At 41.8% G+C, this 27,328-nt stretch overlaps 1 protein-coding gene across 3 annotated transcripts; it reads right to left on the bottom strand.

The window, feature by feature from the left end:
* Window positions 1-27,328, bottom strand: LOC130926685 (NACHT, LRR and PYD domains-containing protein 12-like). Of its 3 annotated transcripts, XM_057851773.1 has the most exons (12): window positions 24,550-24,861; window positions 21,837-22,013; window positions 20,483-20,784; window positions 16,598-18,413; window positions 15,644-15,814; window positions 14,216-14,389; window positions 12,196-12,366; window positions 6,316-6,489; window positions 5,825-5,998; window positions 5,311-5,484; window positions 3,542-3,715; window positions 1-3,474 (listed from the first exon to the last, which is right to left on the bottom strand). In XM_057851773.1, the coding sequence occupies exons 3-12, from the start codon at window positions 20,736-20,738 to the stop codon at window positions 3,456-3,458; spliced, it is 3,303 nt and encodes a 1,100-aa protein (XP_057707756.1). In that variant the 5' UTR covers window positions 20,739-20,784; window positions 21,837-22,013; window positions 24,550-24,861; the 3' UTR covers window positions 1-3,455. The 3 variants fall into 3 exon arrangements, with proteins under 3 accessions (XP_057707756.1, XP_057707738.1, XP_057707746.1); XM_057851755.1 differs by lacking the exons at window positions 21,837-22,013; window positions 24,550-24,861 and adding an exon at window positions 27,184-27,328; XM_057851763.1 differs by lacking the exon at window positions 21,837-22,013.

The raw sequence follows: 27,328 nt of genomic DNA, 5'->3' as shown, positions 1-27,328 counted from the left end.
ATTATTCACAACTTGAAAGTTGATCATCATATCACTGTTGTTGGGATTAGGTATTATTGTGCTAAACCATGCAAATAAATTTTGATTTTTAAAAAATGCGTTATATTCGGGAGATTACGGTAGGCTATACAGTATGTCATCAATATACAAGAGCATAACAACATACCAAATCAAGCTCAGGGGATGTTACAGGTACAAGGAATTGTGACAAAAGTGGCTCCTCGGGGATCTTATATTCAGTTTGTGGAGGTCTGTCGCACCTCCGTGAGACATTGAAAAAGCTTTCCTTCATGCCTTGCAGTTTGCTTTATAATCAGGGGTGCACATAAGTGGTCCGCATGCGCGCATGCGTACCGGACATAGACAAACGCGCTGGCCCTCAACGGCTTCCATACGCTTTTGCGTACCAATGGCTGACCATAAGCCTGTCGCAATATGCAATAATTCCATTTATCGCGTGATATATAAAAATGAAGGCGGTAATTTTTCCGCTGCGACTTATCACCTCGCGTGCACGTGTGTGCGCGCGTGCGGCAGACGTGCTGTTAAAAGTTCGGATTCCTCGTTACCAACTGCGCAAAATGCATCTTCGTTCCAAGTCCGGCAAAAACTAGCGCCGGAGCCAATCGTTCCCATTATATCCTATTGTTCAACGTATACCGGCCGCATCAGTGCTCCGGAGTGACTGTGGACCATCTACAGCGCGCCGGTGTCGTTGACGTGTGGGCGCTCCCGTCAGGAGTGACATTTCACGCAGGTGGCTGTTTTTTGGCACAACGCCGGATATTTACAACGAAGTCCGCCAAAACATTGTTACCGACTAGGCTGCTACGAACAACCTCGCTTTGACAATAAACAGCTGAATGAAATTAAGAGCGCTGTGTCATATGCTGGTGTTGTGTAGTAATGAGCAGACGTGACTTCAGCGGCGCTTGTTAACTTTTTTAATGCGCGCGCACACTAGATATCATGAAATGGCACACTAGATGTGCTACGTCCCATGCCATTGGCTACGTGAGCACAGAGTGATTATGGGTTACGTAGTCAATATACTACATCGATGAATTCTAAACTGTCATGACTGAATGGAAGTTAAGAAGGCCAAATCATTCCATACCAGTGACTACAGATAATGTTGCAAATATTGTTATTTCAGTACGTGACACAGATGGATTCGGACAACAAATAGGATGTCTTGCTCATGAAGTAAACTTAGCTGTTAAGAAAGCTGTAGCAATCAACAGTGTGCCTTGCCTCACTTTACCAACTGTAAAGATTGTTCTCAGCTCTTTTGTACAAACATTTTTCAGATCAGTAAGAAGTAAGCACATACAGTAAATATTATGCACTAAAATACATGTTTATATGATGGCAATTTAATTTTTGCTCGCTAGCAAAAAAAAAAAACGAAACAAAAAATGTAATTGTTATTTCTTTTTTTACAGAGCATTAAATGTATTGAATCGGATCGAAAATCGTGACCCCGTATCAAAAATCGTACCGAACCGTGACTTAACTGTATCGTTGCATCCCTATGGAACACCATTGCAGAAGTTATGACGGGGAAAAGTTTTCATTTGCCTAAATGCTTAAGTTATTAAGTGCATTTTTTTTTTTTTTTTTTTTAAAACATTTTATTTATTCTGTGGTGCTGTGCGGTATCAATATTGTTGTCTTTTTTTACTTAAGTGGCATGGTTTATTGTTTTTAGTTGTGATTTCTTAAAAAGTATTTTTGAATTTATCTATGAATGTATACTGTATTCTCACTGTGTTATTGTAAATTGGTTGAAAAAAAAAAAATTGGGGGGGGGGCGCAATAATATCGCAATAATTTATGAGAATAATGATCGCACACTAATATTTGTTATTGCGACAGGCCTAGCTGACCACTGTATTTGTGGCGGACACGAGAAAATCACTTCTCAAAATGTCAAAGAGACGGGCCCCACTGAGTAATTATTTCCGTGTTCCCCACCCCCGTCAAAAGACAGACAGACGACAGAGACATCACCGGAGCTACCGAAAAAAAGGACTTTTGCTGAAAAGTGGCTGCAGGAGGTACCATGGCTAGAAGCAAATGATGCTCGCACGGAAATGTGGTGCAACATTTGCCGTGAGAATCCCAATGTCGCTAATAAGAGCAGCGCATTTTATGTAGGGTCAAAGAATTTTAGCCATCCAAACTTTGAAAAGCACGAAAAAAACAGAGCATGTGGCAATTAATCAAACTATCGATGTCAGACAGGACCCCACTCGCCCTATGGACAAGTGGCGGAATAAAGTTATTGTAGAACAGCGCCATGCGCTGACAAACGTGTTTTTGCTCGCATTTCACAAAGCTAAACATGCACGTTCAATGAGCTCTTATGAGGAGGACATCCCACTTTTACAAAGGCTTGGAGTTAATGCGAGAGCCGCATATGAATGCCCTTTATTTTGAATTAGTGCTTTTATGTTTATTACTTTACATTTCACTTCAAAGTAATGGCAATTTTGTTGTGCCAGTTGATGTTAATCAAGGGTTAATTGTTTATATAATTAATTAAAGGTAATTGGCTCTAAGTAAAGCTTGTCATAATTTTATCGCATCAGGCGGGTCGGCTCTCAAGCTCAATGAGGACCAAGTCACATCTCCAGGTCCTCCTCTGAGAACCTGGGCAAAATAATTATGTGCACCCCTGTTTATAATCATCATCAGTGACTATCGAGCCACGGGTTACCCCCTTCCCACTCCAGTCTATTCTTTTTGGAGATGTTTCCTCTTTTGAGGACGATGTGGGCTGTCGTGAGTGTCAGCTGTTTAGACATATTTGTTTTTAAAACGCGCGGGTCGGTACACTGACCAGAGCGAGCGAGGTAACTAGGCAACAAACCCGGAAGTGGAGCGCAGTGCAGACAACAGGCAGATAACATATTTTGCTCTCTTTAATATTTCCTGCACTTTATTTTGTTCATTATTGTTGGTTCAGTGTTCACTTGTGAGCGCGGGTGTGTGTGTGTGACTGACGTGGATGAGCTAGGGCACTGCCACCCGCCCCTCCGGATCCGCGGGGTTGCCCAATGGGACAACTGAGAAATACGGAATAAACAGCATTCCGTATTAGTTCAGTATGGAACACAACTTTTGATTCCCAATTATGGAACGACTCCGTATTTCAAGGGACGGGTGGCAAGCCTAGTTTTAATGTTGTCATACAAAACAACATTTTACATAAAGTGAAAATGATCAAATTTAAAACATTGATGTCAAAATGAGCAAAACTATTTCAAGTGTACATATGACATTTTCTTTTCAATTTGTGAAAAATATAAGTTAACCCTTTAAAGGGTACTTATTGAACTCATTGGCTGCCATTGATGGTGCTCAAAGTCCAATCCTTTTGGACAGACCCTCCCAGGACAAATGGATAATTGGAATGACTTGCCCTTCTTGATGCAAAGGACAAAACGTTCTTATTCCCATGTGTTAAATCTGAAGAAAGACACAAAGAATCGGTATTGAACATGAATTTACATTTTGGTGAGTTCTTAGATCTTACTTGACAGTCCTCAGGCTATAGCTGGGATCCTTCTTGATCTTCAATAAGACCCTCTCGTCTTCTTCCTCTATTTGATAGTTGATGAGAAATAACTCTTGAAGATGGGAGGGGTTTAACTTGAGAGCCTCGGCCAATGAAGCACATCCTTTCTTCGTGATCTCGCACTCTGACAGCCTGCAACAAATTATATAATTGCATGAAGTCAAGAAGAGAACCTGCTTAAAGTGACGAAGGTTCTGCTGAAAGCAACATCGTGTCCGTCTTTTCTGTGTCTAATACAGGGTTGATGCGGGTTTAAAAAGCATTAAAATCATTAAATGGATTTTGTGCCTTAAAAAGCATTAAAGTGCATGTGACACGAAAAAGCATGTTTATTTCATAATACATGCGGTATTTTATGCTCCTGAATAATATGAACCGCTTGGATGTGTGTGGAAGCGATCGCAAAATTTATTTAGTTTTTTGAATCCCGCACCGTGAAAATGAGTGACTTCCGGCTTCGGTCTTGCATTGAGGAGGAGGGCGCTGTGACGTGTACGGTAGAAGGCGTCCTCTTCACTATACAGCGTACTGTTGTGTATGAGGACGAAGGATTCAGCTGATTTTGCGGATTAATACGTTTATTTTTCGCATTACACCTGCAGAAAAATCATTCTGTATAAGGGAGAGGGGTATGCGCCTTTTTTGGAGGTTCAAAAGGTTCCCATTCACCATGGCTAATGGCCAAAACAAGCCCAACTACAGTGGGAGCATTGGACTTACGAGGAAGTGAGTAAACATCTTGTTTAGTATTATGTCAAATATGAGTACAGCGATTACAAAGTAAACACTACAAACTTTCTTTAAATAAAGGACTACTTACGTTTGATCATTGATAGGCATGTAAAAAGCTCCCCTTATGCACATTAGCGGCACGTTAGCTCCACAACAACTGCAGCCGCCCTCCTCCGGGGAACGAACTGTAAATTGCTCTCTGCCGGGCGGTTTGCCGATCCGCAAACACAATCGACAACCCAATCGTCATGTCAAATAATCCGGGCTAGTTATGTGTGATTTTCCGCTTCGAAGACTTTGAAACATTACTCGGTCCGGGTTAGCATGTCGGCTAGCTGTCACGCCTTTTGGTTTGTTTACATTCTCCGAAGCCGGGGAAGGGAAATGACATATGTCCGATATAGGTGGCATGAAATATCGTTCGGGAGTAAAGGTGTAGTCAACAGTTTTGACCATTATGGAGTCATTTTGCCATGTCGTCCTGAATAAATGCATTTGTATTATTTCATATTCCATTCAGCACAAGACTGTTATTTGTCATGACCATGCCATTTATTTAGCAATTGGGGGAAAAAAATACTTGGACAAAAAGAATATCCTGTAAAAATATTGGAGTAGAGAGACTGAAACAATGACATTTTGCGGCTCTCTGCGTCGCGTTTTCCTCGTTCTGAATAATTCCCCCTCAATGGGCTGAATAGTAAAACTGATGAGCCCAGTCACCCGCTGACATCATCCACCTGTTGGGGACGCTAAAGCCCTATAATGGAAGGCGTGGCTAACCAGCAGATTAAAAGACTAATTTCTCGTCATCTGCGTTTTGCTAAATTGTTGTATGTAGTCGAATCGTCTCAAAATATGATTCTAATTCACATAATAATGCATTTAAGACTTTTTTTCTCATGTCGTATGCTCTTTAAACTCGATGTTTCAAAGCATTTAAAATTATGTAAACTTGACAGGATTTTTTTTTTTTAACACAATTGATTAATTACTTCAGAACTTTTAAGATGCAGTGTGGGCTGGCCAGTCCTTTTGAGAGAATCTCAACCCCCTCGTCCGATAGTTTGTTCTTGGAAAGGTACAGGTCCTGAAGATGGGAGGGGTTCAACTTGAGAACTTCAGCCAACGAAACGCATCCTTTACTGGTAATCCTGCAGTTGTGCAGCCTGTAACAGATGTGATAATTGCCTGAAGTGAACAATGGAACCTGGTGAAAGTAGTGAAGGTTTGCTGAAAGTAACATCGTGTCAACCTTTTCCTTGACTAATGCAGGGTTGATGTGGGTCATTAAAAGTATTAAATGGATTTTGTGAAAATTCAGGCCTTAAGATGCATGAAACTTAATGTCTGAAGCATTGAAAATTATGCAAACTTGACGGTCTAAAGAAAACACTTTTTTAAAATTTTTTTTTATTTTACATAATTTATGAGGGTTAATAGCAGCAGTGATTCTTTTTTATGGTTGACCGGATCCACGGAAGATTACGAACTGGAGGAGCGTCTTACTTGAGGACTTTTAAGATGCAGTGTTTGCTGGCCAGTCCTTTCGATAGGATCTCGACCCCCTCGTCAGACAGCTTGTTCTTGCTCAGGTACAGCTCTTGAAGATGGGAGGAGGTTAACTTGAGAGCCTCAGCCAATGAAACACATCCTTTACTGGTGATCCCGCAGTCGGACAGCCTGCAACAAATGAGATAATTGGCTGAAGTCGAGAAGGGAACCTGGTTAAAGTGATGAAGGTTCTGCTGAAAATAACATAGTGCCTCTTCCATGACTAATACAGGGTTGATGCGGGTGATTAAAAAGCATTAAAAGTTATTTCAAAGATTTTGTGAAAATTGGAGCCTTGAAAAGCATCAAACTAAAAAAAGCATTCAAATTATGCAAATCCGACAGGAAAAAAAACTTTTTTTTTCATAATTGATTAGAGTTGCTGCCAATAGCAGCAGTGATTCTTTCAATGAGTCGACCGATTACGAACTGGAGGAGCTTCTTACTTGAGGACTTTTAAGATGCAACGTGGGCTGGCCAGTCCTTTCGATAGGATCTCGACCCCCTCGTCAGACAACTGGTTCTTGCTCAGGTCCAGCTCTTGAAGATGGGAGGGGTTTAACTTGAGAGCTTCCGCCAATGAAACACATCCTTTTCTGGTGATCCCACATCGGGACAGGCTGCAACAAATGAGATAATGTCCTGAGGTCAAGGCAGGAACCTGTTTAGTAGTGATGGTGAGTTGAAGCCTCATGAGGCATTGCACCACTTGAGCCAGTTGGTTCGAGAAAGGGTTCATTTCTTGGAGCTTCACGTGTGTACGGAACCACCTACTGGCTAACTGTATAGTTACAATCATTTGTCTCCAAACCACATGAGGGATTCGTTAATTTTTGTGTGTGTGTGTCTGTTGGGAAGGTATTATTTAGCAAAATATTGTCTGACCAAAGCCTCGATGTACATAGGTTATCACATAAGTATACAGTATATATTTTTCTTCAACTTTCTTTTCATTGTTTTCCAGTCAAAGAAGTTAAATTTGGCATACATCTTCAGCAATAGGATCAACCTCATAACCTGAGTGACCATGATGTATGGGGGGGGGGGGATGGGGCAGTACCACAGTACCCCTGAATTATGGGGGGAAAAAAAGGACCAGTACATATGAAACAAAAACAGTTATATAAAATACAGTGCCTTGCAAAAGTATTCGGCCCCCTTGAACCTTGCAACCTTTCGCCACATTTCAGGCTTCAAACATAAAGATATAAAATTTTTAATTTTTTGTCAAGAATCAACAACAAGTGGGACACAATCGTGAAGTGGAACAAAATTCATTGGATAATTGAAACTTTTTTAACAAATAAAAAACTGAAAAGTGGGGCGTGCAATATTATTCGGCCCCATTGCGTTAATACTTTGTAGCGCCACCTTTTGCTCCAATTACAGCTGCAAGTCGCTTGGAGTATGTTTCTATCAGTTTTGCACATCGAGAGACTGACATTCTTGCCCATTCTTCCTTGCAAAACAGCTCGAGCTCAGTGAGGTTGGACGGAGAGTGTTTGTGAACAGCAGTCTTCAGCTCTTTCCACGGATTCTCGATTGGATTCAGGTCTGGACTTTGACTTGGCCATTCTAACACCTGGATACGTTTATTTTTTAACCATTCCATTGTAGATTTGGCTTTATGTTTTGGATCATTGTCCTGTTGGAAGATAAATCTCCGTCCCATTCTCAGGTCTTGTGCAGATACCCACAGGTTTTCTTCCAGAATGTTCCTGTATTTGGCTGCATCCATCTTCCTGTAAATTTTAACCATCTTCCCTGTCCCTGCTGAAGAAAAGCAGGCCCAAACCATGATGCTGCCACCACCATGTTTGACAGTGGGGATGGTGTGTTCAGGGTGATGAGCTGTGTTTTACGCCAAACATATCGTTTTGCATTGTGGCCAAAAAGCTCAATTTTGGTTTCATCTGACCAGAGCACCTTCTTCCACATGTTTGGTGTGTCTCCCAGGTGGCTTAAGGCAAACTTTAAACGAGACTTTTTATGGATATCTTTGAGAAATGGCTTTCTTCTTGCCACTCTTCCATAAAGGCCAGATTTGTGCAGTGTACAACTGACTGTTGTCCTATGGACAGCCTCTCCCACCTCAGCTGTAGATCTCTGCAGTTCATCCAGAGTGATCATGGGCCTCTTGGCTGCATCTCTGATGAGTTTTCTCCTTGTTTGAGAAGAAAGTATGGAAGGACGGCCGGGTCTTGGTAGATTTGCAGTGGTCTGATGCTCCTTCCATTTCAATATGATGGCTTGCACAGTGCTCCTTGAGATGTTTAAAGCTTGGGAAATCGTTTTGTATCCAAATCCGGCTTTAAACTTCTCCACAACAGTTTCTCGGACCTGCCTGGTGTGTTCCTTGGTTTTCATAATGCTCTCTGCACTTTAAACAGAACCCTGAGACTATCACAGAGCAGGTGCATTTATACGGAGACTTGATTACACACAGGTGGATTCTATTTATAGAATTTATTCTATCATTTAGGACAACATTGGATCATTCAGAGATCCTCACTGAACTTCTGGAGTGAGTTTGCTGCACTGAAAGTAAAGGGGCCGAATAATATTGCACGCCCTACTTTTCAGTTTTCAGTCACTTGCTGGGCCGCGGGAGGAGGGATGGGCTGCGCATGGCCCCCTGCTCCCGCGCTCCCTCCGCGGGCTGGCTGGGTGGGTGGGTGGGGGGGGGGGGGGGGGGCGTGGCCCTGGGTTGGCGCCCGCGCGGCTTCTCCGCCCGTCTGCGTGGCTGTCGCGCGCCCGGTGGGGCTTGCGTGCTGCTGGATGTGGTAGGGCATGCCCGGGTTGGGGGTCCCGGTGCCGGGATTGGCGATGCGGCGGCATACGGTTGGTCGCCAACGGGCTCACATTCATAAGAGATTCACACGATTACTGGGTTCTAGATCACAGAACTGATTTGTGTACACTCTACCCCTTTCAATCACTTAGCTTATAGGCTTATAGACACCCCCACCCCCAGTCTCCTCTTTCACTGGCCAATAGGCCCCCACATGGTGTAAACCGGAAATACATCTCGCTGACGATAGCACCAGCATATTAGTAACTAGTTTAGATGTTCAGTGTATTTCTTGTTGTTCTTTGTGTATGTTTCTTTTCTTTCTTCTCTTGTATTTCTTTTCTTCTGTCCCCCCATAATCCCTTCCTGTTCGCTGCTTTGTCATACTGGAAAAAAAAAAAAAAAAAAAAAAAAAAAAAAAAAAAAAAGAAAAGAGAATGTCATTGTCAGTCGCGTCGATAAAAAAGCTAAAGCTATGCGTCGGTCGGCTCGTTTTTTTCGTCTTTTTCAGCCTTCGACACTCAAGCCATCTCTTTAACTCAACATTTTTATGTTGTTCCACATCTTTGCCAGTGAATTTGGCACCAGGCACATCATTTTCGAAGAGAATTGGTAGATTTAGCTCTGTAAACATCTCCTTCGTACACAATTTCCATTCATTTCCAAACGGTGGCTTGTCCCAATTTAGCAACAGTAGCTAATGTCATGAATATTAACGAGCGGAAGTGACGTGTTGCTTGCGGTACGCCATTCCAAGTACGCAGTTTTTTAGTTCGTGTAGTATATAATTCGCTATCCATTTTATAAATATTACCTATTATTTAAGATTTGTTTATAACAGCTCTATGAGATGTTATGTGGCATAAATTTTAAATGTGCACAAAGCTATAAACCCACCGACACAACCAAGGGCATAATAGGCCCCCTTCCCCCACACACGGAGCCCTGATCTCAACATGATGCAGTCAATCTGGAATTAAGAGACAGACACAACTAAAATATCAATATGCAAAGAAAAAAATGTGCTGTCTCTCTGCTTCTCTGATGAGTACAGACTCGGTGTGTTTGTCGTTTTAAATGCCACATTATCGCACGCGATCAAGCGAGAGCTCACGAGGGAACGGAGTTGGGGGACTGCAACCGTGCACAGCCGGTATGATTTGCCTGCATTTGACGTACTGCGTGCCACGCAGTCAAGACTGAGCCGGACCAGAACCGGAACGATCATGCATCTGGTGTATTTACATTATATACAGGGTGGATGCGGGTCATTAAAAAGCATCAAAAGTCATTAAATGGATTTTGTGAACATTCTGACCTTAAAAAGCATTAAACTAAATGTTTGAGCAATAAAAAATTATGTAAACTTGTCGGGAAAAATTTTGGGGGGAATGAAAATGAGATAAATACCTGAAGTCAGGAAAGGAACCTGGTTAAATTGAAGAAGGTTGTACTCAAAGTACAATTGTGTCTGCCTTAGGGCCAAAATATACCGGACACGTTGACTGCGTGCTACGCAGTATGTCAAATATTGGCAAAACATACCGGCTGCACACGGCCGTGGTCCGGCAACTCCGTCCCGTCGTGAGCTCTCGGGTAATTGCGCACGATAATGTGGCATTAAAAACAACAACAAACACATGAAGTCCGTACCCATCAGAGAAGCAAAGAGAGAGGTGGACTGAATTTGAACATTTTTTCCCATTTTTTTTTTTTTTTTGCGTTTACCATAAGTTTGTGACACTACTTCTGTTTTCAATTACATAACTTGCATAATAATTTACCGTCCATCCTCATAGCTTCTGCTGTGGTGTTCCATGTGTAATATTCTGATCGAATGTTTTCCGAGGCAACCTGAAGTGCATGCAACGGTGTTTTTTATCTATTTATTTTTTAAAACCTGTACTGTTCAGCTGTTTGACACGGAGGATAGAAGTCTAAGCACCCGCTTGGTCTGAACAGTTTTAATGTTTCACATTGAGAGAATGACATACTCCCATTGTGATCATTCAACATGCCTTGTATATTATGACAAAGCAGTGAACAGGAAGGGGTTATGGGGGAACAGAAGAAAAACACAAGAGAAGAACAAAAAGAACCACAAACAAACAACAAGAAATACATTGAACGTCTACACTAATTACTAATATGTTGGTGCTATTGTCAGCGAGATGTATTTCCGGTTGACACCACGTGGGGGGCCAGCTGACCAGGGAAAGAGGGGGACGGGGGTGGGGGAGTCTATAAGCCAAGTGGTTGAAAGTGGCAGAGTGTACACAAATCAGCTCTATGATCTGGAACCCAGTAATCGTGTTAATCCTTTGTGAGTGTAAGCCCGTTGGTGACCGACCCATCGCCACTCCTGGCATCGGGACCCCCCACCCGAGCGCGCCCTATCACATCCAGCCGCACGCGAGCCCTACCGAGCGTGCAACAGCCACGCAGACAAGCGGAGACGCGACGCGGGCGCCAACCCAGGGCCTCCGCCCTCACCCAGTCAGCCCGGGGAGGGAGGATGGGACGGCGGGGGGGTTCAGCGCAGCACATGCCTCCTACCGCAGCCCAGCAAAGGAGCCATCGTCCCCTCCCGGGCCACACGCGCACCCATCAACCAAGAGGGGACGCACAACCAACCCCACCACCACCTCCGTCAGCCCACGAGCCACGACCGCAGCCCCCAACCGGCATGGCACTTCACAGGACCCCCAAGCGGCCCACCAAGCCCAGGGCAGGGTCCCCCGCCGGAGCAGGCAACATCCATCCGATACACCGGCGCCCAGCCACCGACCCGTGATGGAGCACAGGGCGGAAACCCAGTCAGAGAAGAGAGGGGAAGGCGGAAGCAGGAGGATGCAGAGCAGCCGCCACGGGGCGACGCGAGATTGGAGCCCTGACCTCCCCCCACTCCCGCGGCCAGTAGGCCAGGCAGAAGGGAGGCTGGTAATGTCATTTTGGTCATGTGACGTGAGAGTGAGCGACAGCCTGCCAAGAGCCACAGGTTGCGGAAGATTTTATCGCTCTGAGTTAATCAAAAAACAAAGTTGTCAGCGCGTCGTGCATTTGTTATCTTTGGCGGAAAAACACAAAATAAGACACCATGCAGGTTCCTTTTTAATTCTGCCCTTATAAAAATGATCTGAAATCACATTGTGACTTTCCACCTCCTTGATGAAGCATTCTTTGTCCACGTTAGCAGGTATTTTAAGCGTGAATAAGCAACTGGGCCGTGGATTCCAAGCCTTCCTCAGCCCATTTTGACCGATGCGTCCTAGGCAAAAATAGAAAATTGCTTAAGCCATCCGGCGGGCTCCGGGACACATCTCAGTCCGGAGCACTGACACGGCCGCAACAATAGGATAGAATGGAAATGGATTGGCTCCGGAGCTATAGCTTTCCAGACCTGGACCAAAGACGCGTCCGGTATATTTTGGCCTTTATCTTTGGCTAGTAGCAGCAGTGATTCGTTAGATTAGTCAACCGTATGCACAGAAGATTACGAACTGGAGGTAGATTTCTGAGTTGCAAAGCTCCTTACTTGAGGACTTCTAAGTTGCAGTGTTGGCTGGCCAGTCCTTTCGAGAGGATCTCCACCCCCTTGTCCGATAGATCATTGGAGTACAGGTCCAGATGCCTCAGGTTGGATGGAGAACTGAGAACAGTAGCCAACAGGTGACAGCTGCCAATGTCCAGGTCACAATCAAATAGACTGGTGAACACAGGAAAGAGGAACACGTGAGAGTGAGCCAAACCTATCTTCTGCTGACTTTAGTATGGTGCTTTGAATAATAGATTTCATTTCAAGATACAAAACAAGACAACAACAAAATAAAGTGCAAATTACAAAACCCAAAGCTATTATGCATTTTATTTTCTCCTGGTAATATCACCAACGTCTCTTGAGCTGCATGTGACGCTGTCTTTGTTTTGGATGTTATCAAGGACGGTCATCTCGTACGACCAAAACGTGTAAATCGTAGTCTTTTTTTTTTCTTTCTTCAAGATTATAGATTGGATTTAACTCAAACTTTGACCCATTTAAGATTTTTCAAGATTTTGATTTCCCCACTGTTTCAGGATGAACTTGAGGTAAACCTGTTACACTGACCCAGCTTTTTGTTTGCTCGCATAGAGACACAATTTCTTACCGTCTTTACTGATGTCAGACATGTCCAAAGTCCGGCCCGGGGGCCAAATGCGGCTTGTGGTCCAATTTCATCCGGCCCCCAGCCTCTGTCATAAAATCAATCCCGTCTGGCCCGCACACAGACTTAATAAATTGGTCAGCAGTGCTGCTTCCAGCATATGAAGTAGCTTACACACTAAATGCTGCTCCTCATTTACGCACTAAATGGCAGAAGCACTCGAAGCAACATTACCCCGTGTGACCCTTTACTCCCAATTTTCTAAAATGGCGACAATCAAAAAAAAAAGTTGACTGCGATGGCTTCAAGGATAGGTAGAAATTGGACGATTACTTCACTAAAATACGCAACAACTGTGTCTGCCTCATTTGCAAAGACACAGTCGCTGTTTTTAAAGAGTTTGATGTGAGGCGATATTACCAAAAAAGACACGCTGACATGACAAGATTACAGGGAAGATACGTAGCGAGAAATTGACATCAGCCAAGGTCGGCCCCCCACATTTTTAACACAACAAATCTGGCCCCCTTTGCAAAATGTTTGGACACCCCTGACTTATGTCATTGACTTAGAGCATTGAAATGAGGGTTGGGCAGCAATGAAAATTGTTCATCTCAAGTAATAGCATGAAATCTATGCAATGAATCACACAGTCATCATCACTTCAAAAGTAGCAATATACACCGTCATAAAGTTAACTATCGTCTCATCCAAACAGCCACTACTTCGCCACCAGTGCCAACCATTTTTGGTTTCTTAACTCATTCACTCCCAGCCATTTTTCAGAAGCCACCGCCTTTTGTTCATTTGCAATGATTTCGGCTGATATGCCATGCGCCACAGAATATTTTGTTTGATGGCTACACAAAAGTACATCCAAATTTTTCATCATAAAAAGAGGTTTTTCTACTCTTTTCCATTCTTCAGTTATGAGCAGTTGAAGATCATCAATTCTTGTTTCTACACATTTTTGGTAGCGAACTTAAGTGTTCCAAAAATATATGAACACGTCTTTAGTAGTGAATGAGTTAATTTTGTTTTGTTTTCGGATTTGTTGTCGCGTTTTCTTATAATCAATTGTTTTTTAATTTGATTTTTTTGTGTGATTTGCTTGAGTTTTTTTTTGTTTTTTTAATCATCTGTTTTGTGATTTTTGATTGTTAAGTCATTTTTAGTTGTTTTGTATGTGTTTTGTGCACTTGTTTTTGGATTTGTCATGAAAGGGAAATTGTCCAAATTCAGCCCTAAAAAGCATTCAAACTAAACGCTCGAGGCATTGAAAAGTATGTAAACTTGAGGGTTAAAATGTTTTTTTTCCACATAATTTATTAGACTTGCTGCTCAGAGCAGTAGTGATTCTTTTGATTAGTCGATTGGATCTACGAAAGATTACAAACTGGAGGAGCTCGATACCTGAGGACTTTTAAGATGTAGAGTGGGCTGTCCAGTCCTTCCGAGAGGATCTCAACCCCTTCATACGACAGTTTGTTCCAGCTCAGGTCCAGCTCTTGAAGATGGGAGGGGTTTAACTTGAGAGCCTTGGCCAATGAAACACATCCTTTACTGGTGATCCCACAGTCGGACAGGCTGCAACACAATGATATAATTGCCTGAAGTCAAGAAGAGGACATGCTTTGCGTGATGAAAGTTCTGCTGAAAGTAACATCGTGTCTGCCTTTTCTTGACGAATGCAGGGTTGATGCGGGTTATTGAAATGCATCAAAAGTATGAAATGAATTCTGTGAAAATTCAGGCCTTAAAAAGCATTAAACTAAATGTTCGATGAATGAAAAATTATGTAAACATGACGAGAATTTTTTTTTCTGAATGAAAATAAGATAATTACCTGAAGTCAGGAAAGGAACCTGGTTAAAATGAAGAAGGTTCTACTCAAAGTAAAACTGTGTCTGCTTTAGGGCCAAAATATACCGGCCACGTTGACTGCCTAATCCACAGTACGTAAAAAAATCGTACTGGCTGCGCACAGCAGGGGTCCGGCAATTCCGTCTCGTCGTGAGGTTCCGCGTAATTGCGCACGATAATGTGGCATAAAAAGCAACGACAAACACACAGTCTGTACTAATCAGAGAAGCAGAGAGAGAGGTGGACTTGATTTGACTGAACATTTTTTCCGAATTTTTTTTTGCTTTTACCATGAGCTTTTCTGTATTAAACTACATAACTTGCATAATACCTCGCCGTCCATCCTCATAGCTTCTGCTGTGGTGTCCCATGTGTAATATTCTGATTGAATGTTTTTCGAGGCACCCTGAAGTGCACGCAACGGTGACGTTGTTTTGGTCATGTGACGCCGGAGTGAGAGAGACAGCCTGCCAAGACCACAGTTTGTGGGAATTTTTATCGCCCTGAGTTAATAAAAAACAAAGTTGTTGGAATGTCGTGTGTTTGATATCTTTTTCCAGAAAAACACACAAAATAAGACGCCATGCAGCTTCCTTTTTAATAAAATGACCTGCTGCATCATAAATCACATTGTGACTTTCCACCTCCATGATGAAGCGTTCTTTGTCCATGTTCGCATGTGTTTTAACCGTGAATAAGCAAGTGGGCTTTTGATTCCAGGCCTTGCTCCGCCCATTTTGAAGGATGCGTCTCCGGCAAAAATAGAAAATAGCCTAAACTACGATGGTCCGCAGTCAGTCTGGGACACTGACGCAGCCGCTATACTTTGAACAATAGGACAGAATGGAAACGGATAGGCTCCGGCGCTATATCTTTCCAGAACCGGACCAGAGACGCGTCCGGTATATTTTGGCCTTTATCTTTGGCCACAGAAGATTACGAACTGGAGGTATATTTCTGAGTTGCAAAGCTCCTTACTTGAGGACTTCTAAGTTGCAGTGTTGGCTGGCCAGTCCTTTCGAGAGGATCTCCACCCCCTCGTCCGACAGATGGTTCAAGCCCAGATTCAGATGCCTCAGGTTGGATGGAGAACTGAGAACGGAAGCCAGCAGATGACAGCTGCCTTTGTCTAGGTTACATAAACTTAGACTGGAGAACACAGGAAGAAGGAACACGTGAGAGTGAGCCAAACCTATCTTCTGCTGACTTTAGTATGGTGCTTTGAACAATAATAATATATTTTATTTCAAGATACAAAACAAGACAACAACAAAATAAAGAGCAAATTACAAAACCTAAAGTTATTATGCATTTTATTTTCTCCTGATAATGTCACCAACATCTCTTAAGCTGCACGTGACACAGTCTTTGTTTTGAATCGTAGTCTTTTTTTTTTTTTTAATTCCAAGATTATTAATTGGATTTAACTTTGGATTTATTTGAGATTTTTCAAGATTTTGGATTTCCCCCAGTTTCAGGATAAACTTAAGGTGAACCTGTTACACTGACCCAGCTTTTTGTTTGGTCGCATAGAGAAAGTTTCTTAACGTCTTTACGTATTTCAATGACTTAGTTGGACTATTGAAATTAAGGTTGGGCAGCAATGAAAATTGTTCATCTCGAGTAATAGTTTGAAATCATCATCACTTCAAAAGTAGTTATAGACGCGGTATACAGTTTTCGTTCCTCTTGTCCAAACAGTCAACTTCGCCATTAGTGCCAACCATTTACTGTTTCTTAATTTTGTTTTGTTTTCAGATTTGTTGTCGCGTTTTCTTTTAAGAAATTCTTTAAAAAAATATATATATCTTTTTTGTTGATTGTTTAGTAAATTTTAATTGTTTTGTTTGTGTTTTGTGCACTTGTTCTTGGATTTATCATTGTGCTTTTGGAATTTTCGCACTCCACTTTACTTCACTGTCGAGCACATACTCTGATTTTTGAGAAGCCTTGATAACCAACAGCAGCTTCTCGAGCCCCGAAGGCCCTGGAGAGTAGCGGGAAAGATGAAAGGACTTCATGGTTTCGTCGTCTGTAAGTAAGAAAAAGGCCAGGGCCGACCACATGTCATTTGACATTTGATACCAGGACAGATGTCGTCCTGAATCTAGTTCCTTCTGGATCCGCTTCAGCAAGGAGTCGTCCTTCAGCTCGTTTAGGCAGTAGAATAAGTTGACATTCTTCTCTGGAGTGTTCTGTTCGATCCTTTCCGTGATCAAATCGACTGTCTTTGACTTGCTTTGCTCGCAGTCCTGAGGAGCCTTCAGCAGTTCCCCCACTAGTTCCTGGTTGCACGGTAAGGAAAGGCCAAGGAGGAAGCGGAGGAACATGTCCAGGTTTCCTTCACTCTCTGAGGCTTTCTCCAGAGCCGACTGCTGGACCTCAGTGATTGCCTTCTGGTTTATTTTTTTCCATTCTGAATCATTCAGTACGTTCTTGTTGTCGTGGAAGAGGCTCATCATCACGTATAGTGCGGCCAGATACTCCTGGATGGTCAGGTGGATAAACTGAAACATCTTTTTTTTGTTGCTTCTGAGCGGATGGACCTCCCTTAACACCTCGGTGAACAAACCGGAGTATTTAGCGGCTTGGCTGTAATCAAAACCGCTGTCCTCTAGGTCCTTTTCATCGAAGATCTGACGCTGATTGATGGTGTGGTCAAAGGCCAGCTTTGCTAGCGCTTTCACGCCACAAACGTACTCCGTTGTATTTGTCTCCTTGGAGTTTTCTAGGAGGTGACCTATAAGCGCTGAGTACATGTAAGTCAGCGTTGTGGGAAGCTCTCCCTTCTTCCCTTTGTCCAAAGTACCCTTAAGAACTATGGCGGTGAGCCAGCAGAAGATGGGAATGTGGCACATGATGAAGATGGTGCGAGATTTCCGAATGTGCTCAATGACGCGCTCCTCATTTGGGAACCTTTTCCTGAAGTACTCCAACTTCCGGGAATCGCTGAATCCTCTAACCTCTGTTCGGCTGTCTATGAGGTCGGAAGGGATATCGTGGGCTGCCCCGGGCCGCGTTGTAATCCAAACCCGGGCGCAGGGAAGCAAGTTCCCTTTGATGAGATATGCCAGCAGTACCTCCAGCGGGTAGCTTTCCCTCACGTCCATGTCCACTTTCCTCACTTTCTTCAAGTCAATTTTGAAGTTGCACTCATCCAGTCCGTCGAGGATAAACAAGATCTTGATTCGGTTGCTTTCAAAGTCCCGCTTCCCAGAAGTTTGCAGGTTGACAAATATATTGTTCAGTGTCTCGCTCATGTGCCTGTCTCCACAGACAAAAGTTTGGATCAGCTTAGCCAACGTAAAGCTCTCCCCTTTCTCCATGTTTAACTCGCTGAAGGTGAAAGGAAATATGAAGTCCACATCCTGGTTAGTACTACCATTGGCCCAGTCCGACACAAACTTTTGAATCAGGAAGGTTTTCCCAATTCCCGCGAAGCCAAAGGTGAGCAGCGTGCGTATCGGGCGAGGCTTCCCGTCATGGTTTTTGAAGATGTCGCACGGCAGGATAGACACCTTGGCCTCGGCGGCACACGTCTCCACTTGAAGGACCTCGTGCCGCCCGTCTGGGCTGATGTCTGCCCCGGAGGTGACGTCCAGCTCCGTGTAGACTTCCGCCAGAGGCTGCTGCTGCCAGCGCTCGGTGGTGCCCTCGGAAGCAAAGCTGTATAAACGCCGCAGGTTGTCTTGGAGCTCCCTCTTCAATCTGGCAATCTGATCGTCATCGTTGACGGAGAAGTCGGCGCCTGCAAGAAAGCAGCAGTGACCCGTTAAAGACAAAGCAATTCCATTCCACACTTAAAAATTCATTGATAAATTATGACGTTACAGTATTATATTTGACAATTATGTGATACTCGTGTGTGAATTTAAAAATAGTTTGAAAATGGCTATTCGTAAATAATGCAATATATTTTTTTTCTCTTTTCCGTTTGACCCTCTGCCAGAGCTCCAAGGGCTGAGAGGGAGAGAGATAGAGCCAGAGGCATGAAAAGATTCCTTCCAGATGTAAAAGATGACGTTTCATTTCATTCAAATGTGTCAGAAAGTGTCAGTTTTCAAGTTTTGTGACAATAATGTCGATTGTTTACAAACTAATGTCAAAAAGGGCCATTTTTGGAATGTAAATGACCCCGTGCTCATTTGCTCAACCTCGATATACGATGTGTCAAATCCAAGATGTTCAATTCTTATGATCAGTTGTCAAAACCTTACTATGATTTATAGTTTATCAGGCATCAAGCAATGTGTGTGATTTTCCATATTCAGGCATGTGAAATTCTTCGATTTACACTACCGTTACAATACACTACCATCGTGTATCATATGGGATTTTCCATTATGTACAATCCAGTTCAAAGGTTTGGGGTCAAAGCGACCCCAAACTTTTGAACGGTAGTGTAAGTTGTTGATGACACTTCAAAAATGTAAGAAATTTGGGGGGAAAATTCATGACATTTGATGATTTAGGATTAAAAATATGTGCAACAAGGCACCGATTTTGGGGGGTAGTTAATTAATACTGATAGAAAAATCAAGCCCTAATTTAACAAAAATTGCTCGGAGTTTAAAAGGTTAAAATGAGAGGACTCTCTCCCGTTCTTTGAGATGCGGAGACTCCTTTCATTGTGGAAACGCCACACCAATGATTAGTTGGAGGAGCGATTCAATTTGCTGATGTCCCACATGTCCTTTATTTTTATTTTAAGTAGGGCTGTCAAACGATTAAAAATTTGAATCGAGTTAATTACAGCTTAAAAATTAATTAATCGTAATTAATCGCAATTCAAACCATCTATAAAATATGCCATATTTTTCTGTAAATTATTGTTGGAATGGAAAGATAAGACAGTTATATACGTTCAACATGCTGTACATAAGTACTGTATTTGTTTATTACAACAATAAATCAACAAGATGGCATTAACATTATTAACATTCTGTTAAAGCGATCCATGGATAGAAAGACTTGTAGTTCTTAAAAAATAAATGTTAGTACAAGTTATAGAAATTTTATATTAAAACCCCCTTAATGTTTTCGTTTTAATAAAATTTGTAAAATTTTCAATCAAAAAATAAACTAGTAGCCCGCCATTGTTGATGTCAATAATTACTTACACAATGCTCATGGGAGCTGAAACCTATAAAATCAGTCGCACCCAAGCGCCGGCAGAGGGCGGCAAAACTCCATAAAACACAAGTGAGCGTTTCACGGTACTGTCATTTAAATCTGTCTGAGCGGGGCATCTGCGTAAATTGCGTCAAATATTTTAACGTGATTAATTTAAAAAATTAATTAACGCCCGTTAACGCAAAAATTAGACAGCTCTAATTTTAAGTGAACTGTTTTGTAGTCATATAAACTGCTTTTGTGTGCTGAAAAAAATAAATAAATCACTTTACTGTTACACTGATCAATGACTTTTTTTAATAACTGGGGATTTATTTTAAATTCTTAATCATTTCTCATGTTTCTCATGTGTGGCTCAGAATGACCTCATCGATTGCTCCGGGGATGTATTCCAAAGAAATAAATGAGATGAGGAAGAGCTATTGATGAAAAAGAGCTCACCATTCTCAGATACGTCTAAAATGAAAAAGAGAAACAAAGTTTATCTATTGTTCTTAAGGGCCTCTTAGAAGCAACGGAGCAGCAACAATTGATCACAAAATGAGAAGCAACAGTTATGTCTCAAGAGTTGAGATTGTGAAATAGTTGATGAACAAAAATTTTGCTACGGGTCGTTTCATGGTTACCTTCCACAGTTTTCAAGCCACCTGCTTTCTAACATGGGAAGCTAAATCGGGGACTAACCTTTTATTTTCAGCATGTCGCTGCGCAGGTCCTGGGCCAAATTGTTGTTCCCGATCTTCTCCAGAATCTTGACGGTCTCATGCAGAGTGTTATCGCCGTGCTTCATCACCAGCTGGTCAGCAATGTACACACGGCAGGTGTTTTCACGCAGCCTTTTAGGCAGGTCCGTGTAGAACTTGAAGCACTCAAATTCGTCCTTCCCCAGCTCCATCAGCGTTTTCAACAGCAGCTCCTTCCGTCTGCTGTCTAGAGCCATCTTTAAGACTTATATACACGGAGGGAGGTGACCGTCGATCAGGTATCTGCAGACAACAACTTTTATTGACCTATTGTAACTTATAAACCGTCTGAGTGACGTGACGCAAAACACAAATGTCAGGTCAATCTTCTTTATTCCTATTAGCAGTGGTCGAATGTAACAAAGAAAAAGTAGCTTTCATTACGTTACATAACTACGTTTTCATGTATGTATACTTGAGTACAAATATGAAGTGGTATTTTTTACTTTTACTTCAACACATTTTATATCACATATATGTACTTTTTACTCCACTACTTTTCGAATTATCGCCTGGGTTACACGTTATTTTTGATTGTTTTCTTTTTTTTCTCATTGTGAATTGATCGTTTTCTGACTTTGGAAATATATGAAACGAATGAAGACAAAATGATTTAATCATTCTATATCTTCTATTGCAAGAGGCCCGATAGCAAAATTATCTTACCTAATTTTTAACATAAAATTGGTGGCTTGCCTCAGCCTTTATTGGGCAAGCTCCTAAGGATTCACTTATGTTATAGACAAGTTTCCGAGGTACTTCCGCTTTACTTCCGCACGTCTGTGAGCAACTATCGTTTTGGAACTTCTCCATCCAAAACAATAGTGGCGCTGGAGTAACATTACTCATCAAAATCCCTTAAAAAGGACAATTTGGAAATACCGCATCCATATGCCATTATCACGACAGAGGAGGACAACATGTTTGTAAAGGCAGATGTGGAACCAAGCTCATGTTACCACAAAGACCGGTTGTTTTTGTAGCCATGTTGCCGCTGTATTATAGAAGGTATGTTCTTCCTATCCCTGCATTTTCATGTGTCCGGTGCTCAAAAAATGCTAAAGCTAAAACCTTTGATATTGTTATTACGATGATGATTGTAATTCTGATCTTGCTTATTATTTACTACGACTACTGTATCTGCTTCTAGCCTGTTGCTAACCAGTACGTGTAGATGGAACAATTATGTCACCGCATCAATGCAGTTGATACAGGTTTTTTGTTTGTTTGTTTACAGGTGAAAAACACTGTTAAACACTGGAAGATAAGTTGATGTGCCTCACCGCAACACTTACTATGCATTGATGGACATATATCGAGACTTCGTTGTTCTACCCGTGGGCGGTCGAGAGGCTGGGGTTGGAGGCTCGCCTCGCGGCGGACCCTCTGCTCGATCCCGAGATCCAACGACGAGCTTTTTAACTTTAGATACGCTATTGGAGCTGGAATTACCAAGGACAGCGGGAGGAAGCCTGTTTGGAGTCCGTAATGTCGGGTCAAAGTTTGGCGAGGCTGTCTGATATCACATTCTTGTATGCTATTTTTCCGATCATTTAATAAATTATGATTTATTGACCTGTTCTGCACATGCACGAATTGTTTTAAAGAAAACAAGAAATGGAATCATGTTGTCCAGATTAGAGCTGAAACGAGTACTCGAGCAACTCGAGTAACTCGAGTTTCAAAACTGATCCGAGTAATTTTATTCACCTCGAGTAATCGTTTATTTTGACAGCTCTAAGCATCACGTTTTGCTCAGACTACTTTTAATGCGGGACAACGCGCTGTCACGTGCAGAGAGGAAGAAGGGAAAAAAAAAAACTTACTGCAGCTGACAGCCGCCACAAACGACGCCGACGTTGCCAAATACTAGCCCGCACGATGCTACGTTGGTAACAGCTAGCGTCTGATGCGTCTCCTAAAGATCACATGTATGTTGAACTAGATGCGCAATGACAGACTCGGCCGCGTCTGGGCAGCGTTATTAAACAGCCGCCATCTTAAAGCAGTACAGCGCTAAGCGCTAATAAATAAGATTAACGTTACTGTCACTACTAGCTCACGTAAAGTTAGCCCTGCGGAGGACTAGGTTTCAATTAATTATGACCACTGTCGTTGCGTGGCTAACGTGTCTTACATACAGGCTTTAACATAACATAGCATTGTGGAGTGATGAGGGTGTAAAATAAAAACTTAATCACGCTAACTATCAATTTTAGCTCTGTAGTCATTGCTGGATAAAACACCAAGTAGCACTGGTCCCTAATGTGCCCCAGTACAGCCTGTATCATAAATTTATTTTGAACACTGCAAAAACTCAAAATCCTATCAGGACTTACAGTTTAGACTAACTTAAAACTTAACTAGAACTTAAAAATGGCTTGACACAAAGAGAAATTTAATTGAAACACGTGGGAAAAAATCCTAACTTTTAAGTGATGTGTGTTATCAAGCGTAACGGCATTTTTAGGTAATATATATATATATATATATATTTTTTTTTTTTTTTTTAAATAAGATCTAAAAGTTTTTTGAGTGAAAGCAGTGAATTAGTCTTTTTTTTTTTTTATTCTAGCTACAATATACATCGAAAATAAAGACATTGATTGACTGAAAATGGTTCAAGATTAGATGAAATGTCTTGTTTTCTCATGTATATTTATAATTGCTCTTCACCTAAAAATATATTTGTTTTATCCGATTACTCGATTAATCGATAGAATTTTCAGTCGATTACTCGATTACTAAAATATTCGATAGCTGCAGCCCTAGTCCAGATGTTTTATTGCGATCAATATCTGCAAGAGAAAAATAATGAAATAGTATTTTTGTTTATACTATGTACATACCTTCTAGTATTTCCTTGTAGCAACAAAGTCCGTGTCAGCCCTTCTGCATTTGGCAAATTTAATGTAATTTGTAATTTCACCTGATTTTGGTCACTCAAGTGGCCGGCGTATCAATCTATACCTCACGTCAATAGAGGCTGACAGGTTGTCATAATTTTGTCCATGAACAATAAACCAAAAGATAAGAAAAATCATACAATCTTATCTACGTCACCCTGAATCTGTTTTTTTTTTTTTTGAGATTCCGTGGTTTCCTCTGGCTTGATTTTGCAGTTTTACCTTCGTCAACACACTGCTAACTGAAAGCGCAACTCATGAGGTTTTTTCTAAACCGGAAGTTTGAAGCAGTAATTTTCCAAGATAGCGCCGCCCATATTTCACCCAGGAAACTTGTCTATACTGTATGTACTAATATGTGCTTAACTAGCAAAACTAAAGTGTAGTTTGTTATGTGTATATTAAAAATGAATTGTTGGCGGCTTTAAAATATGTAAGCGTTATATTTTTACTGTAGTTCTGCAGCTGTAATCATATGCTTACTGATATTATTTTAGTATATTTTATCCTTACATTTCTACTTTGACTATTCTGAGAACTGTAGATTACTGAAAAGTTTCCAAAATAATGCCCTGAAGTACAAATGTAATTAACTTCATCATTAGACTGGCATATAACCCTCAAACTTGATATTACATTGTACCCTTCTAAAGTATACGCTCAGAGAATGTAGGCCTGAACTAACTTTGAGCATACATTTTGAAGCGTCAAAAAGTAAATGTAAAAAGTCAATTTAAAAAAAAGTATGTTTTAAAAATTACACACAATTTCTATTTTAAGTGTATTTTAGTGTAATTATATCTATATGAATCCGTAAAATTGTTTTATTTACATGAATTAAAGCAATAGCAGACCCTGAAGACCTTGACCCTAAAGTCTATTGTTTTACTATCGCAGTCCATTACGACTCATAACGAAACTAGCATGTTTATATGACTTGGTATCTGGTGAGATACTGAATCAACTACCTTACCAATGGTACAATTGATCGACTAGCAAAAGCTGACCAACATCTGACCAATCGAACTAAACTAAGATCGCATGAAATAATAGCTTAACAACCAACCCAGGAAGTGACCGACTGACAGAAGAAGTTACTTACGCGAGTTTCTCGTCTCGTCCTTGTCGTTGTCTCTTCACCGTGTGCGTTCTTTGCAAAAAAGAAAAAAAACGCTGCGTCCTCGAATGACCCTGCATTGTTAGGACACACCCACACCGCTGTGCGCATGTTTGCGTACACATGCGTGCATATGAAGTAAAGCTCAGGGGCGTCGAGTATATTTTTACCGTCTGAATTTATTATATTTTGAGACATGATTTACAATGTTGCCCTCGGTATTATCCAGCGAAACCAAGACATTGAAAATCTGGGTACAATGATGAGATTTCTTTATTACAAACTGCAGTTGGAGGAAACAGTGACAGAGTGTAGAGTCGCTATGATAGCGTTTCCCCCGAGAGGAGTGGATTTCCTGTTTTTTTTACAGTTCTTTCCTTTGAAGAGAAGTCAAACAATGGAGCATGACCTTACATGGGTATTCTGAGCTAGTGGCATTTCTGGGACTTTTCTGAAACGGGCCACATGTCACCCTCTGGGTCCAAGTGTTGCTGCCAGTGGCGTTCCCGAAACCACACTTCAAAAAGCACTTGAAAATGGTTTGAGAGAAAGCACTGGAGACTTCTAAAGTGGCCAGCAATGACTCCAGACCTGAATTAGAGTCTAGTTCGGGCCTAAAAAATCCAGCCCGACCCGACACGGCCCGCTGGTATTGAGGCCCGACCCGGCCTGAGCTCGATCACTTAACTAGATTTGCAGGCCCGAGCCCGAAAAACCGATTTTTTTTTTTTTTTTTTTTGAGTGACGCTGAAAAAACGCAGCAGCAGCAATTTATTTTCATTTCTTCGAGTTGGCAGAAAAAAACGCAAATTTTCTTAATGTTTAAATAATCTACATATTTTTTTTTAGAATTATCAAAGCATTCACACAACGAAATAACGCTGGGAAAGTTTGTTAAACATATTTCTGAGTGTGTGGGATATTGTTCTCACGTGGACGCGCTTCTCTGACAAGGAGAGGGAACAGGAGAGGGGGGTGCCTCGGCCGTGCGCAAACGGTAGAGTGGGAGGACAAGAAGGAAAAGCGGCCGGCGCCACGGCGTTCGTGCACACGCACAAGCAAAAGCGCAATACAGAGAGCATGCTCTCCATTTTTTACATTTTTTTTTTTTTTTTTTTTTAAATAATTTATTAGTCCGGCATGGCGGCCCGACCCGACCTGACCCGAACGTGAATGCTTAAATTGTGGGCCCGACCCGACCATGTCGGGTCGGGTTCGGGTTCGGGCACAAAATCTAACCTCTAACCTGAATCCCATAGAACACCCGTGAAGAGATCTGAAAATGGCAGTTTGGAGAAGGCACCCTTCAAATCTCAGAGACATGGAGCAGTTGGCTCCAAAAATCGAAAATTCCAGCAGAGCATTGTGAGAATCTCATTGATGGATACCGAAAGCGGTTGTTCACAGTTATTTTGCCTAAAGGTTGTGCTACCAAGTATTAGGCTGAGGGTTCCAATACTTTTGTCCGGCTCATTTTGAAATTTGGCCAAATTGGGGGTCTCAGAGCAGAACTTCAAGTCACCTGAGCAGTGTTGTTTTTGGCAGCCATTTTAATTTTAGTCTTAGTTTTCGTCTTTTGGACGATAATACTGATTAGTCTTAGTCATAATTTAGTCATTTCAAAATGTGTTTGTCTTCGTCTAGTTTTTATTGACAAAAACTCATACTAATTTCATCTAGTTTTAGTCGACGTTAACTCAATATTTTCGTATGTAAAATTCAAAAGTTTCACTCCAAAAATAAGGAAGATAAGATTTACAATGAACAATGACAGACGAGCACATATTGTAGGATCTACAAATCTGTCACGTGATAATACACACTCAGCAGTAAAACATTAGGCTACATTATTTTCAATTAGTTATACCCACCTGAACGGCATGACCTGTATGTAAAAAAGTTGTCCGAGAGTTGAGGAGGACGCCCACCGTTAGCAATAGCTTAATGCTAACGTTGACGTGAATGCTATGCTAATGCTATGAGTTACATTTAGCACTCAGCACAGACCTTACTAAGCTAAAACAACATTGCATATTTTCTGTTGCCGAGATAAGAAGACAAGCAATGGGGAGACTGGAGTGGACACTAGGCTAGTGGGTGAGTTGGGGGGGTCGCTGCATGTCACATGAGTGACACAATAAACTTCACACATTGTGAACATGCAACAAAACTATTGCGCATTTTCGTCTTTATTACAAACTGCAGTTGGAGGAAACAGTGACAGAGTGTAGAGTCGCTATGATAGCGTTTCCCCCGAGAGGAGTGGATTTCCTGTTTTTTTTTACGGTTCTTTCCTTTGAAGAGAAGTCAAACAATGGAGCATGACCTTACATGGGTATTCTGAGCTAGTGGCATTTCTGGGACTTTTCTGAAACAGGGGCCACATGTCACCCTCTGGGTCCAAGTGTCGCTGCCAGTGGCATTCCTAAAACCCAGTGGCGGGCCGTGCATTTCACACCTAGGCCTTCAGTAATGCTCCGTCTGAATCAATCCAACCCTCAATATCTATTTTATGGCTTCTACTTCTACTGCAGGTACAGCCACGACACACATAAAACGCATGAAAAATAACCAGGTAAAACAGCATATTATTAAAGAAAAGAGCAACATTTTACTCACCAAAAATCCAGATTATTTGTACACAAAGTCCATCCTATTTTCTTTTGCTCAAGAAGATCAGCAATAGCAGCGATCAGGTCATTTTGTATTTTGCCCGACGTCCCACTAAAGACTGTTAGTGGACTGGTGGTAATGTTGATCCGTG

Source organism: Corythoichthys intestinalis, chromosome 1, assembly GCF_030265065.1.
Source record: "Corythoichthys intestinalis isolate RoL2023-P3 chromosome 1, ASM3026506v1, whole genome shotgun sequence".
In the NCBI taxonomy this organism is placed as follows: Eukaryota; Metazoa; Chordata; class Actinopteri; order Syngnathiformes; family Syngnathidae; genus Corythoichthys; species Corythoichthys intestinalis.
This window is presented reverse-complemented; position numbering and strand designations above follow the sequence as displayed.